General features: G+C 34.8%; 1 protein-coding gene across 6 annotated transcripts in view; it reads left to right on the plus strand.

Moving 5' to 3' along the window:
- LOC106051216 (E3 ubiquitin-protein ligase TRAF7-like) overlaps window positions 1–17,999 on the plus strand; it is a 69,144-nt gene that overhangs the window by 9,710 nt on the left and 41,435 nt on the right. For 5 of the 6 annotated variants that reach the window (XM_056020490.1, XM_056020494.1, XM_056020491.1 and 2 more), the window contains 16 exons: window positions 358–450; window positions 782–821; window positions 3,472–3,649; window positions 5,821–5,896; window positions 6,086–6,144; window positions 6,332–6,443; window positions 6,657–6,762; window positions 6,908–6,981; window positions 7,119–7,170; window positions 8,294–8,346; window positions 8,614–8,682; window positions 9,100–9,222; window positions 9,777–9,893; window positions 10,382–10,498; window positions 10,907–11,026; window positions 11,289–11,420. In XM_056020490.1, coding sequence (XP_055876465.1) covers window positions 358–450; window positions 782–821; window positions 3,472–3,649; window positions 5,821–5,896; window positions 6,086–6,144; window positions 6,332–6,443; window positions 6,657–6,762; window positions 6,908–6,981; window positions 7,119–7,170; window positions 8,294–8,346; window positions 8,614–8,682; window positions 9,100–9,222; window positions 9,777–9,893; window positions 10,382–10,498; window positions 10,907–11,026; window positions 11,289–11,420 — 1,521 coding nt within the window. Of the gene's footprint in view, window positions 1–357; window positions 451–781; window positions 822–2,254; window positions 2,850–3,471; window positions 3,650–5,820; window positions 5,897–6,085; window positions 6,145–6,331; window positions 6,444–6,656; window positions 6,763–6,907; window positions 6,982–7,118; window positions 7,171–8,293; window positions 8,347–8,613; window positions 8,683–9,099; window positions 9,223–9,776; window positions 9,894–10,381; window positions 10,499–10,906; window positions 11,027–11,288; window positions 11,421–17,999 lie in introns of those variants that run through there. The other variant, XM_056020496.1, reaches the window with a different exon arrangement.

The following is a 17,999-nucleotide window of genomic DNA, read 5'->3' on the forward strand; positions in this document are numbered from 1 at the left end:
ATGGATGTAGAAAACCCTCATCCTTTTCATTAACTTAAAAAGTTGTGCACTGCATTTTGTGTTTCAATTACGAGTAAAATATAAACAGCCAGCATCTTCCAAAGTTCTTTGTATTTTTACTTATTATTTGTCAATCTTTTGCAAGCCTTCTGACACAATACTTTCTGTTATGGGTTCTCCATGTTTTCTTCTGGGTTTTCAGATCATCTCTGTGTTCTTGTAATCAAAGGAAATGACCTGTCCATCTAACTTGTTTCAGTTTGATTAATTAAATGTTCATTTTGTAAATTTTTTTTCAGTTTTAACATTTTAAAGAACAAAAAACTTTTACAAATGTTTTTTTTTGTTTGTTCTTAGGAAGTGATTGTCTTTGTGGACAGTCCCAATAAGAAACTGTTTTGTCGACTGTGTGATCAAGTATTCAAAGATCCAGTTATTGTCAGCTGTGGGGTAGGATAATGCCTTATTTGCAGTAATACAGCTACAGCTAGCTGAAGGGGGGGGGGTGTTATTCAGACTTCTCAAAAAATAAAAAAATAAAAGATTTTAAAAATTAAAAAAAAAAGATATGACAATTCATACCTCTTCTTTATAATTTTTTTTTTTTTAAATCTAATAATGTAAATCATACTCTCATAGAAGTAGTTTATCAGTATTACCATTCTCTATATGAAGTTAATAAAATAGTCTTATGTAGTAATATATGAAGTTAATAAAATAGTCTTATGTTGTAAATAGTCATAAGATTACTAAGGAGTTTTTTTTAATTCCTTTTTACTAGCACACATATTGCAAGTCATGTGTTGCTTCAAGATCTGATGGTAAGTTTTTAGTTTTTCTTGTATTCACATTGTGAGCTCTTTTTTTTGTTTTACTCTTTTCTGTGTTTGCTTCATCACTGAGGGAAGAATTTATGACCCCCCACTTACCTGTTTTCTGTTCTATTTAGAGTTTCTATTCTGTCAAGCAGCATCCAACCATCCATAAAGTTGGTCAATAGACATAATCAAAGTTTATTATTTTAATCAACTTTATGCAAAACTTAGAAACCATAATGCATTTTGATCATTTTTTAAAATTTAATCTTCAAAGATAAAATAATGAATGAACGAATACCATAACCAAATTTGACAGGATAAACTATGTGGAATGGAATATGTGGCACATAATAGGTTTCTGCATCTGTTTCTTAATTAACTCTTTGCTAAAACATATAGCATTTAGTCTACCAAGTATTATCTATTCAGAGCTGATTGTTTGGATTATATTATTCAAAGATGTAAACAGTTTGACAAGCAAATCATGTTTGTATACAAAATGTTCATTTTTTCATCCAGCACCATTTTTTTTTTTAGTGTCCGCAACATTTTTTGGCACCCCAAATCCCACTCCTCTCCCTTTCAATTGTCAAGGGTTATGTCCCCTTTCACTGAGGATTGAACTATGAGGAAAGGAAGATTTTCACATTTAAAGATGTACCTTAACATGTTTATACACAATTTCATAAATTGTTTTTTTTTTTCATTGACTTGTTTATTTACACAGAGTGAGTTGTTGATTGGTTTGATTTAAGAAATTGACATATATATATATATATATATATATATATATATATATATATATATATATATATATATATATATAGTTCGTCCAGTGTGGTTCGATGATGACCACTTTTGTCATCCGGAGGGGGGGGGAGGCTGAGGGCTTTGCACTGGGATTTTGTGCCTCCTCATGTGGCTGGTGAGACATATGTGAGCTCGGAATGTTTGGCTGCACATTGGGCAGGTTATTCCAGCTGGAGCTAGTGTCATTGGCCTTGCTTTTCTTCTCTGGCCCATTTCTTCTGCCAGCACTGTTCTCTCAGCAATTTGTGCGCCAGTGCTTCTGTCTCCCAGGTGGCTGGGTTTATGCTGAATGCTTTCAGAGAGGCTTTGAGGGTATCCCTTGACATGTCTATTTACATAGAGTGAGTTGTTGATTGATTTAAGACATTGATATGTTAATTTACATAGAGTGAGTTGATGATTGATTTAAGACATTGATATGTTTATTTACATAGAGTGAGTTGTTGATTGATTTAAGACATTGATATGTTTATTTACATAGAGTGAGTTGATGATTGATTTAAGACATTGATATGTTTATTTACATAGAGTGAGTTGATGATTGATTTAACACATTGATATGTTTATTTACATAGAGTGAGTTGTTGATTGATTTAAGATGTTGATATGTTTATTTACATAAAGTGAGTTGTTGATTGATTTAAGACATTGATATGTTTATTTACATAGAGTGAGTTGTTGATTGATTTAAGACATTGATATGTTTATTTACAAAGAGTGAGTTGTTGATTTCTGTTGGTATGAGAATTTCTTTAGTTAAAGAAACTGGCTGGAAGATGAGTAATGTTACTCCACTTGACAAACTCTGGGTTTACAATCTCTACATCTAAGCACTTCAACAGACTGTAAACATATTGCATTAATATTGTTGTAGAATCTTTTTAAAACTTTCTTTTATACTTCCTAGTGACTTAATTCTTAAGTGAATTTAATGACAGGAAGTGATTCTATTATCTACACTTCCAAACAAATTAAAAGGTTGTGAGACATTTCCTTGCCTCTGAGTTTAAACAATGGTCTTTAATGTGGAATATAGGGGGGAAAATTATGAGATTACTTTTACAAAATAGTTTTGTAGGCAATATATGTGACCTTGGACTACATCAATACAAAAGTGAGCAAAACTTATTCATAGTTTAAACAATTTTGCTCAAAAGTGTGAAAAGTAGTTTTCAATTGGGGCTTAAACTACAATATCTTGATGTGATTATATTACATTTTGTAAGTTAAATTTTAGAAATCACGTTGCAATATTTTTCATTTCATTCATTTTTTATATTGATTTGTCTTACAAACTACAAACCTAATGGCTAATGTCAATCAATATCATTTTTGTAGGGAATCCTTGGATTGTCATTGCAAATCACTTTTAAAAACATGCACAACTTTGACCCTGACCATTTTACTTTTTATGTGTTGTACTTTTAAAATTAGAAAAATGACATTGGGCTCAAGAGGACCAAAATGTCTGACAATAACTAGCAACTCCTATGTAATACTTAACATAACTCTTATAGCAGTTAGGGAAAGTAACAATGATTAATGCACATCTCTGAAGAAGGAAAATGACAGTAGTTTTGTGGTGTGGGATTAAACAAGCATAATGACATTTTGGTATTCAAACACATTTTTTTCACATTTGTTTTTTTTTTTTCTCTTTTGCAAAATTTCCTTAGAATACTAGCATTATTATTATTTGCTAAAAAAAAAATTTTTATATATATATTTCTATAGTTCATCCATTATGATACTTTTGTCAGGGAAAAGTTTTAGCAACCTTTTTATTGCTGATGCTAAAAAAATCTGTTAGTTTTATCCTCTATAATAATTTTGTATTCTCTAGGAATATGTCCTGTTGATGATCAGAGATTGGTCGTCATGGTAGCCAATATAGCAGTGTCTGAACAAATAGGGGAACTGATGATACACTGTAAATATGGTTGTTACTATAATGAAACATTGAAGAGATTTGTAGCTGATTCCACAAAGTGTCCTTCTACTTTTAGGATGAATCAAAGAAGGTACCTGATTTATATCATTAGAAGACATTTTATTGTAAAAGTTCCCCTACTATATGAAGTAGAGTTTACTGTTTCAGTAGTTTTTAGAGTCTTTATATGGCTTGTAGCACAAGCAGCTGTCTATTTTTTATCCGTGGATCTCACATTGTAGCTTAATATCCTCTTACTTAGGACAGTAAAATTCATGACAATTGTAACACAGAATGTCTAGTGCACCACTGCTCATTCACTAGGTCCTGTTTTGTTTTAAGGCATGCTTTAAGTCTGATACATATACCTTAACTATGTTTGATATGGTGTATAGGTAGAAAAAAAAAAGTAAAAATATAAATTAGTTTTGGTACTGTCTGCTTAGATTGAGACTATTTAAGCTTTCAATAAACAACGCAAGATTGTTTGATTATTATTTACAATTTGAAATTTGCACTACTTTTGTTGAACTTCAATTCACTTTCACCAGTCCTGAAGTCTGTTGGATATCACTTGTGATCTGCTGACTATTTCTCTCCATTCCTGGCTGTTTCCTACTGCCTCTTAGCAGTTCATTCAGTATCAATGTTTAGATTCTGTCAGAATGTCTTTATTTGTTTTATGGTTTCTTATTGTTCGTTGAAAATGCTTATTCGTCAAAGGTGTTAATATGTCGTAACTGTGATGCCGGGGATTCTTTAGATATATCTCTAGATCTAAATATGTCTTAGAGATTCAAATAGCGAAGATCCTTTCAATTCAAATACAGAACTTTAATTCAAAAACTGGGAATCACAATAATGTACAGAATATACAGAAATAAAATTGTATCAAATGAATATCTTCTTTCAAAGCTCAATAACTAATAGATTCAAATTAATACTACATCTAATTTCACAACTAATAAAATATATGACTTGTCACTTCAAGTTACATCTCCAAACTCATTTCTCTAAATCCTGCTTTATTCAATCATTTCCTTAACTCCTCCCCCAGATGCAAATATACTAAGTTTATTACCCTAGATTAGGTTTATTTAAACTGATATGTGACATCTGTGGCATTTTACGTCTCGAGAGACGATCTTTTCCCTTTGCAACTTCTTGTGTGACTAAAGAGGCCAATCCTTGATACACAGCTGCTATCGCTGGTTGGGCATATGTAATCACCAGGCGCCATTGCATTTTCACCTTTCTTTCTGCTTCTGTTGTGTCTGACATCTGCAATCCGTGACCCTTTCTTTATGCTCTCTCTCCATGTGGATCTATCCAGTGCCACCTCTTCCCAGCTGCTAGTGTCGATTTTGAAGAGCTTCATGTCGTGTTTGCATACATCCGTATAACGTAAAAGTGGGCGACCAGCGGCTCTCCTGCTTTCTATTAGATTGCCATACAGAATGTCCTGTGGAAGTCAACCTATTGGCGTTCTACAAACGTGGCCAAGCCAGCCAAGGCATTTGCTGCTAATAACAGAGTGGATGTCCTGACACCCTGCTCTTGGTAGCACTTCCTCATTGGTTATCTTATCTTGCCACCTTATTTTAAAGATCCGCCCTAGGCATCGGAGGTGGAAGACTTTCAGCTTTTTTTCCTGCCATGTGACATATGGTTTAAGTAAAGGATGATTATTCTAATATTACATGATGTCATGATAGTATTTTTATACAATGTCTGTAATTTTGTATTTATATCCAATAACACAATGTACCAATGTGTGCCAGGGATGTTACTCTAAACCTGTTGAGTATCATATGGTGATTACGAGTTAGTAATTCTAGATTTATAGTCTCAAGTATAATCCAAAGATTATTAAATAATAGAGCACCAAAGAATAATCCAACGAATGAAATGGAATAATTAATATCACAATACTTGAACAATGAATTATGAATACACTTGAATAATCCATTTTTATAAATTTACAATAACAATAAATACAGTTGCTAAATCTGTACAATGAATGAACAAGGCACTGTGGAATAAAACACAAGTGAATAATTAAACTATTTGACTAGGCTGAACTCCCTTATATTATTTACTTCTTTCTGTGATCCAAAGTATCTAGAAATGAGGTCATGTCATGCATGTGTACTAGTCTCTGTTGCTAGGAATATCAAACAACCTGCTGTGTAGGATATAATTGAATGATCATGGATGTGACACATATTAAATATGCTCATAATTTCTGTTGCTATGTTTTAGGGACCATGAAAATGATTGTGATTACATGCCAATAGATTGTCCTAATAATGCTGGGTGCCCACCATTGTTAAAAAAGGTCAGTAGAGAAAATATTTATTATTATTAATGAATGTAATTACTAGTATGTCTAAAGCCTTATTAAAATTCTACAATATATTTATTATTTTATTTATATATATAGATGTAAGTAAATATAACACAATAACAGAAACAATATCCACAAATGTCTAAATGCAAAATAAAATCTTTATATACTTTTTCTCAGGACTTAGAGGATCATTTACGTTCATGTAATAATGTACACTGTCCTAACAAAAAATACAGGTATGAAAGGGAGTATATATTTTTGTATTTTTTAAATGACATTATTCTGTTATTTCGTAACAGTTGCTAATCCATAGATTTAAATGCTTCTCTTGTATTAATTCAACAAAGTTATTTTTTTTACATTTTGTAATTTATTTTTTTAATATTGTAGTAATATGCTACTTGCAATTTTGTTGTCTTTAAGTTGTGATTTTATTGGAACACAAGATGAGTTGGAAGAACATTTGAAGTCTTGCAGGTTTGAAGGAATGAAAGAGTTTCTCAGACTGACAGATGAGAAAGTAACAGATTTACAAGTAGGTTGTTTTTCTTTGTTTTAAAATATTCAAGTTTTTTTTTTACATACAATAAGTGGTTGTTTCTTTAAGATAACCTCATTTTTTTAATAGAGTCAGTATATAGTGTAATAAAGCTTGATTCTACATAATTAGTGGATTACTTTAAAATTTGTTAACAATAAGTGTAGAATTTACTTTTGTTCAGACATCTTAGTCATTCTTCTATTTCAGATGCATTTAAATCAAAAAGACCAAGAAATTGAGTTCCTCAGATCAATGCTTGGTCGACTCTCGGAAAGGTTAGAGACCATGGAGAAGAGTGTAGACATGAAGCTAGGTAGGCCCCTACAACTTACTGAATGGTCCAATTGGAGAGGGGGGGGGGTATAACAGTCTTAACTTCCACTTCTCAAATTGGAGAGGGGGGGTATAACAGTCTTAACTTCCACTCTTTTTATAATAAACACATATTTTTTTTACAGAACTTGTTGAGCGTAACCACAGTAAAATAATGGATGAAATACTTGACAATAGAAAAGATATTTCTGCTTTAACGGTAAATTACAAACATAGTTTTCTCTCATCTTCTTTAACAGTTAGCTGAAAATGAATAATAAGTTATGATTAGTATCTTTTACTAGGTTATTGTTTTTATCAAAACATTCTATATATTTTGCATCCTTATGAATTCAGGAAGAAATGTCACATATCAACATGAGGATCAATCTTGGTGCTACAGCTGGAGGTAATGTTGCCCTTGTTTCTTGATATCTTTGAACATCTGTTTTGGACTAAATACTAAATATTACATTCATCTTTTTTTGGGATATGACAGCAGATTATCTTGTTTGGTCCTAAAAGTTACCATCTCTCTGTCAAGTTAATTGCTTGACCTTACGGTAGATGAATTTGTAAAGCTTTTTTGTCTTACCCCATCCAGTTCAAATCAGAACCTGAAATCTTCTGTTTAAAGTAAAGCAGATCATATAGCACTTTTTAAACACTTGATCTATCTCACCCGCTCTTTACAGACCTCTATCTCACCTGCACTTTACAGACCTCTAACTTACCTGCTTTGTACAGACCTTTATCTTACCTGCACTTTACAGACCTCTAGCTCACCTGCTTCTGTACAGACCTTTATCTCACCTGCGCTTTACAGACCTCTATCTCACCTGCTCTTTACAGACCTCTAACTTACCTGCTTTGTACAGACCTTTATCTTACCTGCCTCTGTACAGACCATTATCTCACCTGCACTTTACAGACTTCTAACTCACCTGCCTCTGTACAGACCTTTATCTCACCTGCCTCTGTACAGACCTTTATCTCACCTGCTCTTTACAGACCTCTAACTCACCTGCTCTTTACAGACCTCTAACTTACCTGCTTTGTACAGACCTTTATCTTACCTGCCTCTGTACAGACCTTTATCTCACCTGTGCTTTACAGACCTCTAACGCACCTGCCTCTGTACAGACCTTTATCTAACCTGCTCTTTACAGACCTCTATCTCACCTACCTCCATATAGACCTATTTCACCTGTCTCTGTTCACCTCTATCTCACTTATTTCTGTACAGACCTCTATCGCAGCTGTTTTGAACAGATCTCTATCTCACCTGCTCTGTATATTTTTAGCTCTCAGAAGAATTTTTTTACATTCCCATCTGAAGTTGTTGAGTATTATTTTTCAAAACATAATATCTAACAAATTTTTAGTACCAATATTTTTACGTACATTTCAAATTGTAATATTGATAATTGCTTGACTTATTTAGATATTCATATTGAACTGAATTGCCAGGAACATTTTGAGTAATTGTATTTCATGTATTTATTTATTGGTGAATTATTCTTTCTACCCAGCTTATGATCCCATATCAATGTTCAAGTGTAAAGGGACATTTGTTGGACATCTGGTTAGTAGACTTCTACACTTTGTTGTTAGTTCTTCAACTTGAACTAACAAATTTAAAACATTCTGATTTGAATTGATTTGAATTGAAAAGTAGATTCTTGATTTCAGTCTGCTTTCATTTCATGTGTTCTTAGATATTCAAATATCAACTTATAAATGTTTGAATCAATTACTAATCAAATGTTTATTAATTAATGTTAATTATATATATATATATATATATATATATAATCATGGAGTGACTAAGTTGGTATTGTCTATTTGTTAGGGTCCAGTCTGGTGTCTCAGTGCAATGGGTGACTATTTATTTAGTGGATCTACAGACAAAACAATCAAAGTGAGTGAATAAAGATGGGAACTAGGTATTATCTCTTTAGCAGAATTTAGAACAAGTTACCAGGAATATAAATTAAAGAAGCTTTCTACAAAAATAAAAAAATAATAAATAAAAAGAAACACAAAAGAACACAAAGGTTTGGCTAAAAACAAAAATGGAATTCAGTTTTGGAGAGACCTGAGAGAAAAAAAAAGCAAAAAAAAAAAAAAAAAGGAAAATCATTATGAGTTACTGGTTTTGTCTTGAAATCTACATTGAATAAGTGTATATTTTTTGAATGGGAAACTTGTGTGAGGTTTAACCAAGTTTTGGATTGTTTAAGCTAAGCTGTTTTGTTTAAGCTGTTGGTTATAATAGAGTAGCACAATAAACTTGGCATGATGTAAAGTAACATTTAGTTGATAATACCATTGCTAGGTATGGGACACCAGCTCTAGTTACAAGTGTGTGAAGACATTAGAAGGCCACTCTGGCATTGTGCTGGCTCTCTGTAACTATGGCAACAAGCTGTTCAGTGGCTCCCAGGACTGCAATATAATTGTAAGTGCTTTGAATTATAAATGTCAGTGACAAGATCAGCAGCAGTAATGGAGTCTCTATGGGTTAAAGTGTTTTTGATTTGGGAATGAATAAAACAAATGTTGTATTGGTTTGGAAGCAGTGTGTAGATGTATTCCCTTGCTTATTTAAAATTTATGGGCTCTTCTCCAAACAAGGTGGCTTTCACAGGCTTATAAATATTCTTGTCAAGTGTTTCATTGGTGATTGGTAGAGATTTGATCATAATCATAAATAGTTAGATTATTGTTAGTGTGAATGTCGTAAATGGGTGTTATCTAGATTTAGCTTGATGATATCATAATGATTTTAATTATTAAGGAAATATGTTAATATTAGTTTCTAGATCTTTTTGTATAATCTATATGGGACCGGTAATCACTTTTGATTGTGGTTAAAAAGAATGTGCTGTGTCTGGCATGTGTGGACTGTAGAAAAACTTTTTAGGTAACATTGTCAAACATTTGTGTGTCTCTCAGGAGTTGACTGTAGAAAAACTTTTAGGTAACATTGTCAAACATTTTTATGTCTATCAGGTGTGGAATGTAGAAACGTATGAGAACTGCCAAGTCATCAAAGCCCATGATAACCCAGTGTGTACACTAGTTGCTGCTAGCAACATGCTGTTCAGTGGATCCCTCAAAATTATCAGAGTAGGTTGAATTGAGCTCAGTATGACTGTCTCTCTTACTACACATTGTTTTGGTAAATGCTATTTGCTCATCATTAGTTCATGTACTTCTATAGAGAAATAAAGACATCTTTAAAAAGAATGAGAAACACTATTAAAGCTCTAGACTTTATGTAAAGAGTAAAACAAAAAAGTTCAGATTGCCACAAGAACGAATGAAAAGTCCTAAGTAAAAAAACAAAAAAGTTCAGATTGCCACAAGAACGAATGAAAAGTCCTAAGTAACAGAGACTTGGCTGGACAGATCTGAATCATACAAAATATATACAATGGAATAGATTTTTTCTTAAACTGTAGGATGTCATCTAACTATCAAGGCAGGAGAATCAATAAAATACATTTGTGGTGGGCTTGACATTTACTTAATGGATATTTCTTTTTTGCATGTTGAAATCGTTATGACCTTTCTCACAGCTTTACAATTTTACATCTATGTTTTTATCTTGATAGGTTTATGATGTCCACACTTACGAACTGAAAAAAGAGTTGACAGGTTTAAACCACTGGGTTCGAGCTCTAGCAGCTACTAATGAATATCTCTTTAGTGGATCCTACCAGACAGTGAAGGTGACTACTCATCCAGACATTTTTACATTGTATTTAAAACTCAAAATTTTAGTGAAAATGTAATTTTATGGTTTTAAAACTGTATTTTCTACTAAGCCAGTGGTTTCCTTTTATATGCATATTAGGCTTTGCACATGAAAAATGCAGTTTTGTTAGCTACCCCTGAAGGGGAAAGCCACTTACGTTTTTGTGCTCTTTATCAATTTATCTGTTAGTTAAGATCTCAAAATATTTTTTTCTTTCTTTTAGTATAGTCTATCATGTGGTTCTCAACCTATGAATTTCTATCTGCCAATGGGACTTTTATTCTGCTATGTAGAAGATTGAGTCATTTAAGTCTTATACTAAGGAACCACTGGTAAAATAAAAGTTGAAAACTTAAACCTATTCCCTATTAATTCTGTTCAGGTGTGGAATATCAATACTCTAGAATGTGTTCGAGACCTGGAGACTTCCGGTGGAAGTGTTTACAGCATAGCCATCACTAACCATCATATTTTATGTGGCACTTATGAAAACTGCATCCACGTAAGTGAAACTGTTGATTTGTATCTGGGCTTCTGGTCAACTTACATGTAAGAGTGTGGGCATGCACTATTAGATTGCGATAATGCTGCAGTCACATTGTAGCAAAATGTCCACTAGTTAAGAAAATCACCCTTTGAAAATGAGATTTCAAAGTGAATTTCTTATGACATTATTACATATAGCTGATTATCAGGGAATGTTGTTAATAGTCAGGGCACTGTGTGTTTTGTCTTTACATTAGTTGTCTTGTTTGTCTCTTTAGGTTTGGGAATTGAACTCATTCAATCAGCTTGAGACACTCATGGGACACAGCGGAACAGTGTATGCTCTAGCAGTGTTGCACACAGCCTCTGGAACTAAAGTTTTCAGTGCATCCTACGACAGGTCTCTTAGGGTGAGTAGTGCTGATGTTTTGTTGTATTAGGGCCTCAATGTAGTGTACCACTTGTTGATGAGCCTCATTTTTTCAAAGTACATTGTTTTTTTTTTACTTTTTTTCTGATGCTTTTATTTTTCATTCGCAAAAGAAAAAAGTTTCATTGCAAAAACAAAAAATGATGCTGTTCACATCCCAAATCTCTTTGTGATTTGTTTGTTCACTTTTAGTGTATCATTGATCAAAATGTTAACCCTACAGTCACTTGGACTTTATTATTAGTTATTACTGTGATGTTATTATTTGTTTGTTTTGTTTTTCACATTTTTTCCTGCTCTACCTGTAAGCTGGAACTTTAACAATTGAAACAGTCAAGAAATGTTGATTACCAGACACACACACAATCACATTCACACACACCCACATTTGCTAAGCTTGCTACTCAGTTTCCATTCAAACCTTTAAATCAATATAACCAGTTAGTGTCTATTTTCTCTTTATTTTTCAGCTCGATACATTAGATTTTTTTTTCTAAAGTTAACTGTAAAATGTCTGATCAACAGAATAAAAATGTATTTTTAGAATTGTGTGTAGTAGTTGAAAAGAATCAAACTGTACATGAAATATAAAAGAGTCTCAAATGTTTGGCTTCATGTTTCTCCGCCAAAAGAGAGCAATGACAAAACAACCAATAAGAGTTCCATTCCTTGTGGAGACTATCGCCTTCGTTTTCCAACATCGTTTAGGTAGGAGATGATCTTGTAGTAGTCCTGTTCAGGAGGGGAGAACAAATCCTCTGAAACAGAAATGGTCAACATCTTAAGATCTACTTTCTACTGATTGTGTGTCCTAACTGGCATACTGATAAGTTACAGAGTTAAGGCTCTCTGATGGAAATTAAAATTTGGCACCCCCCCACACACACACACAAGTAGTAATTGGTATCTGACATCTGTTTTAGGAAAGTTAAGGTATTTGGTCTTTGTGGCTTATTCCAGCAAAGAGTTATTTGATTTATAGTCTACACTACAGTTCTGTATTCATATCCACAAAAAAATATTCTTAATCTTTAAGACAATGTCTATGTTATATAGCTGCTACTTCAGTTTATACTTTCTACCTATAGCGGTGTATTTGCCCTACTACCATGAGTCAAAAGACCTGTTTCTTAGAGTACCCCCCCCCTCCCAAAGTCACTGGATCTTCATTTATGTCAATCAACTCCATTTACCTGCGCCGTTCCTTGCCGGTAAGTCCGAAGATGGCCATCTGGGCTGTCTAGATTTGAACACATCGTATGGGCTGTAGAAACGGAAACCTGCAGAGAGAATGGAATTATGGAAATGTTGATTTTATTGATGTTAGAGTTATGGGAAAGTTGATTTAATCGATAATAAAATTATGGGAAGCATGACAAGACATGAATCAATAAAAAAAAAATTACTTAATTAGTTAATTAATTATTGGTGATCAATTATTTTGTTTGATTTCGATATAAGGAGAAAAAATGCTACGTAATGAGAGATGTGGATATATATATATATATATATATATATATATATATATATATATATATATATATATATATATATATATGGATTTAGTCCCCTTATTACGTTTTGACACGTTTTTTCTCCAATTCCCATTCTCGGATCAAGTTGAAATTTGGCATAATTCATAGTTGATAGAAATACACGAATCAATCCAAAAATTAACCAATTAGTTAATCATTTAGTACTAATTGGTTTGTTCTATATAGCAGAAATGTAACTAAACCCTGTAATTTTCAGGTAAATGGCAGTAATTGCAGTTATTTCTCCTTCGATAAGCTTTGGTTTTAAAAAGTATTATTTTTTATAACTTGTTTGTATTTGATTTCCTATTCCTTACACTCTGCCAACAAAATAACTCACAATTTTACACTATCAAAAACTGGTACAGTTTTATGATGGTGCTATACAGGTAGTCTACACTCAATGGCACAAACAACTTCAATCGGAACATTGTTGCCTTCACATTTTTGTTTCATGCTTGAGTCGAGAAATTAGAAGAAAAAAATCACGTTTAAAGGGAAAAAAAGACAAAAACCGAACTGGAGGGATGTTCCTTGCCCACGTTTCATTAGAGCCCTGTGTAGTGTTAGATCAACAGGGAGTTAACTGGAAGTCTGCTATGTACAGGACCATGTCATGTGACTAGTGGCTGGACAGAGGTCATTTAGGTTTCCTGATCAGTGGGGCCTAACATTAAAAAACACTTAGTCATTCAGAGGCAGTAAGAGGAAATGAGGGGGCTCAATGGTCCTCCCATTAGGGCTTCCAAAACCTTTCTTTTAAGTAGACACTTTTCCGATATGTTAAGGGTAATATCTATCTGTGTACATGTGTGTGTGTGTGTGTATATTTGACTTGACTCCTACTAAAGGTTTTCGTTTCTCAGTATTTCTGGTCTCTACACCGGAGACACCAAAAAGATTGTGTCGCAATTGTATGAACATCTTCAGTACATCTTCCTGAAACATCTTCAGTACATCTTCCTTGAACATCTTCAGTACATCTTCCTGAAACATCTTCAGTACATCTTCCTTGAACATCTTCAGTACATCTTCCTGAAACATCTTCAGTACATCTTCCTTGAACATCTTCAGTACATCTTCCTGAAACATCTTCAGTACATCTTCCTTGAACATCTTCAGTACATCTTCCTGAAACATCTTCAGTACATCTTCCTTGAACATCTTCAGTACATCTTCCTGAAACAAAATAATCCCCCTTTAACTTTTCCTACGTCACTGTGTGTGTCAGAATCATGTGTGGTTTACGGAGCAGACATTCCAATACTACAGGGATTATAGCACTAACCAAAGATAAGACTTAAAGAAACACATGCATCAGTTCATGCTGCGTTGCAAGCCTGAGATAGAGTCCTTATTGCTTGAGCATTGGATCGATTGGATCAACGAGTTTCGTGTCATTACACATTTTAACGAAAAAATCGACTTGTATGTACTGTGTTATGCACCCGAGACCACTGGCGGATCCAGGGGGGGGGGGTGGTAGAACGATCGCCCCCCCCCCCCCCACTCGGCCGACCCCCCCCCCCCTCGTAGGCGGGGGGTCGGACGAATTTTAGTATAGAATTTACACAAATTCTATACGAATTTATTACTTATGTTAATAATATATACTAATTATTTATATTTCAACCTATTTTTAGATTATTTCCCCCCCCCCTCTAGTATGTTGGCCGATTTGGTGGCGTCGGAAGGGGGCGATGGTATCAATCCCGCCCCCCCCCCCAATACACTTTCGAGTGGGGGGGCGGTCCAATTTATTTCTAGAAATCACAGCTTGTTAACAGAATCAATTAAATATTTATACGATTAAAACTTGTTATTGATATTTTAACCGATCTTTATACTATGTCGTTCCCTGTTTGCCGATTGGGGGGGGGGGGCGAATACCTCTACTGCCTTTCCCACCTAAACCCTTTGAGTGGGGGGGGGCGGTCCTACTTTTATGGAGAAATCATAGTTTGTGAACAAAATTAATTCAATTAATATATAAATTTTATATTATGTCAATCCCCTTCTGGTATCTTGGCCGATTCGGTGGGGTTGGGGGGAGGGCGATTGCATGTACTGCCCTCCCCACTCTAGCCCTCTGAGTGGGGGGGGGAGCGGTCCTATTTTTATGGAGAATCATAGTTTGTGAACAAAATTAGTTGAGTCGCCCCACCCCTATTCTTTAATGCTAAATGCAATCTTTAGCAGAAATTATTAAAGGAGCGAGGATTAATCGTTTTAACTCTACCGCCCCTCCCATTTCCAGACAGAGTTTATGTAATTTCACATTAATTTATAATAATTATTTTAAGAAAGATAGAATTCAAACGAAATTTTTTTTAGTATAAGAGTCACGATTGAGATTAGTTCTAAACCCAAATAATCATTCCATAGTCCCTTTTCCCAACCTTTACTCAATCTGATATTTTGCTACTTACATTTTATTGAATATTATTTATCGAATTATTATTTTTTCGGCGACGATCCTCAAAGCTAAAATCTAAATATGTGGGTTATCTTATCTTTTCATGGAAAAAATCGGTTTTATTTGCAATGTATTAAGATCCTATAAATTCATATTAGAATACTTTTCAAGTACAACATTCGAAAAGTCCTTTTTTAATAGTATGATTAATGAGCCTTTGGTCAGGAGAATGCGTTTCTTCTGTGAAGAATGCAAGAAATCTTTTTTTGGCTTCGGAACCCCACTGATGAATAATGAGCTGTAGATGTCAGGAGAATGCGTTTCTGCATTGAAAAATGCAAGAAAACACATTTGGCGTCGGGGCGAGCCCCGAACTCCATTTATGAATAATGAGCAGTAGATGTCAGGAGAATGCGTTTCTGCATTGAAGAATGCAAGAAAACACTTTTGGCGTCGGGGCGAGTCCCGAACTCCATTGATGAATAATGAGCAGTAGATGTCAGGAAAATGCGTTTCTGCAGTGAAGAATGCAAGAAAACGCTTTTGGCGTTCGCCCCGAACTCCATTGATAAATAATGAGCTGTAGATGTCAGGAGATACGTTTCTGCAGTGAAGAATGCAAGAAAACGCTTTTGGCGTCGGGGCTTTGCCCTGAGCTCTATTGATGAATAATGAGCAGTAGATGACAGGAGAATGCGAGTCTGCATTGAAGAATGCAAGAAAACGCTTTTGGCGTCGGGGCTTCGCCCCGAACTCCATTGATGAATAATGGGCTGTAGATGTCAGGAGAATACGTTTCTGCAGTGAAGAATGCAAGAAAACGCTTTTGGCGTCGGGGCTTCGCCCCGAACTCTATTGATTAATAATGAGCAGTAGATGACAGGAGAATGCATTACTGCATTGAAGAATGCAAGAAAACGCTTTTGGCGTCGGGGCTTTGCCCTGAGCTCTATTGATGAATAATGAGCAGTACATGTCAGGAGAATGCGAGTCTGCATTGAAGAATGCAAGAAAACGCTTTTGGGGTCGGGGCTTCGCCCCAAACTCTATTGGTGAATAATGAGCAGTAGATGACAGGAGAATGCGAGTCTGCATTGAAGAATGCAAGAAAACGCTTTTGGCGTCGGGGCTTCGCCCCGAACTCCATTGATGAATAATGAGCTGTAGATGTCAGGAGAATACGTTTCTGCAGTGAAGAATGCAAGAAAACGCTTTTGGCGTCGGGGCTTCGCCCCGAACTCTATTGATGAATAATGGGCAGTACATGTCAGGAGAATGCGTTTCTACATTTAAGAATGCAAGAAAACGCTTTTGGGGTTAGGGTTCGGGTTTGGAAAAAATCGCCCCCCCCCCACTCGAAAGTTCTGGATCCTTCAGTGCCCGAGACCTGACCAAAAAATTTGTAGCAAGTTTTTTTTTTAATTTATTTATTAAATCTTCAGCAGACATTGAGTCTTTCTATGACTGATAGTAGATTTGGAAATGTTGTCAGTTCATCACTTTGTTGAACATGACCGTTTGGTTCAGTTCTGGCAGTTACCTGAACACTATTGAACGCTTATCTCCATTTGCTTTCTTTCTCCCTTGAAATTGAAACTTTCATATTGATTGACGGAACAGCACCAAAGTGTGTCAATCATAGAACAGAATATCTTCAGTTCAATTCTCCCCTTCCTCGACCAGCCCAACTCTCCTAGGGTAGTTTGAATGATACATTTACTATATTACAACAGTTGGGGACATAAAACTGTTGTCCCAGTGCTAAGTCTTCACGTCTTACCAACCGAGTATTGGTTCAACTAGTGTCATTCTCTCCCATGACTTTTCATTACTCCGGTTTCATTTGAGCCTCCCTTACGTATTACTATTTCTTTCCTGAATGTCCATCCCAGCTGACTGTTAGTAGCTCCGGCTGTAGGGCTGACTATTGCCTCAAGCGCTATAGTTGAACGTAGTATTTATTAACACTCTAGTCCAGTGATGGGCTAACTACGGCCTGCGGGCTAACTCCGGCCCTCGGTAAGTCTTAATCCGGCCCGTGACATGTTTTTAAATAAAAATCATAAAAAGTCATTCACAGTGCAAGAATGGAAGTTTTCAATATCAGATGAACCGTTGGAGAAATATTACGCATTTTCATTTCTATGCTTTACTCAGAGTTGTCCTATGGCTAGAGTTCATGATTGATCTAAACTAAATTTGGGTGTAAATTTTTTTTTTTGGACGCCCCTGAGTCCACCTAACTCTAATGGGTACCTGACATAAGTTGGGAAAAAGTAAAGATGGTTGGTCGTTAACCGTGGACCAAAAAAAACCCATAACAAATGACTACATTTCTATACTTTCTTAAAAAATAAATGAGGCTCCCCCCCCCCCCCCAATTGTTTCTTAATTTTTTTTTTGGCCGGCTCCTCAGAAAGGTTGCCCATCACTGCTCTAGCCAGTCATCGTCAATGGGAATGAGTGATTCGTTTCATATTATCCAAGATTCCAAATGAGTACGATGATTCGTTTCATAATATTCAAGGATTTCCAATGAGACAAGTGATTCTTTTCATATTATTTAATCATTTAACGATTCCATGTTATTCTTTGTTTTTCATTGGGA

The sequence above is a fragment of the Biomphalaria glabrata genome, chromosome 2 (assembly GCF_947242115.1).
Source record: "Biomphalaria glabrata chromosome 2, xgBioGlab47.1, whole genome shotgun sequence".
Taxonomy (NCBI): Eukaryota; Metazoa; Mollusca; class Gastropoda; family Planorbidae; genus Biomphalaria; species Biomphalaria glabrata.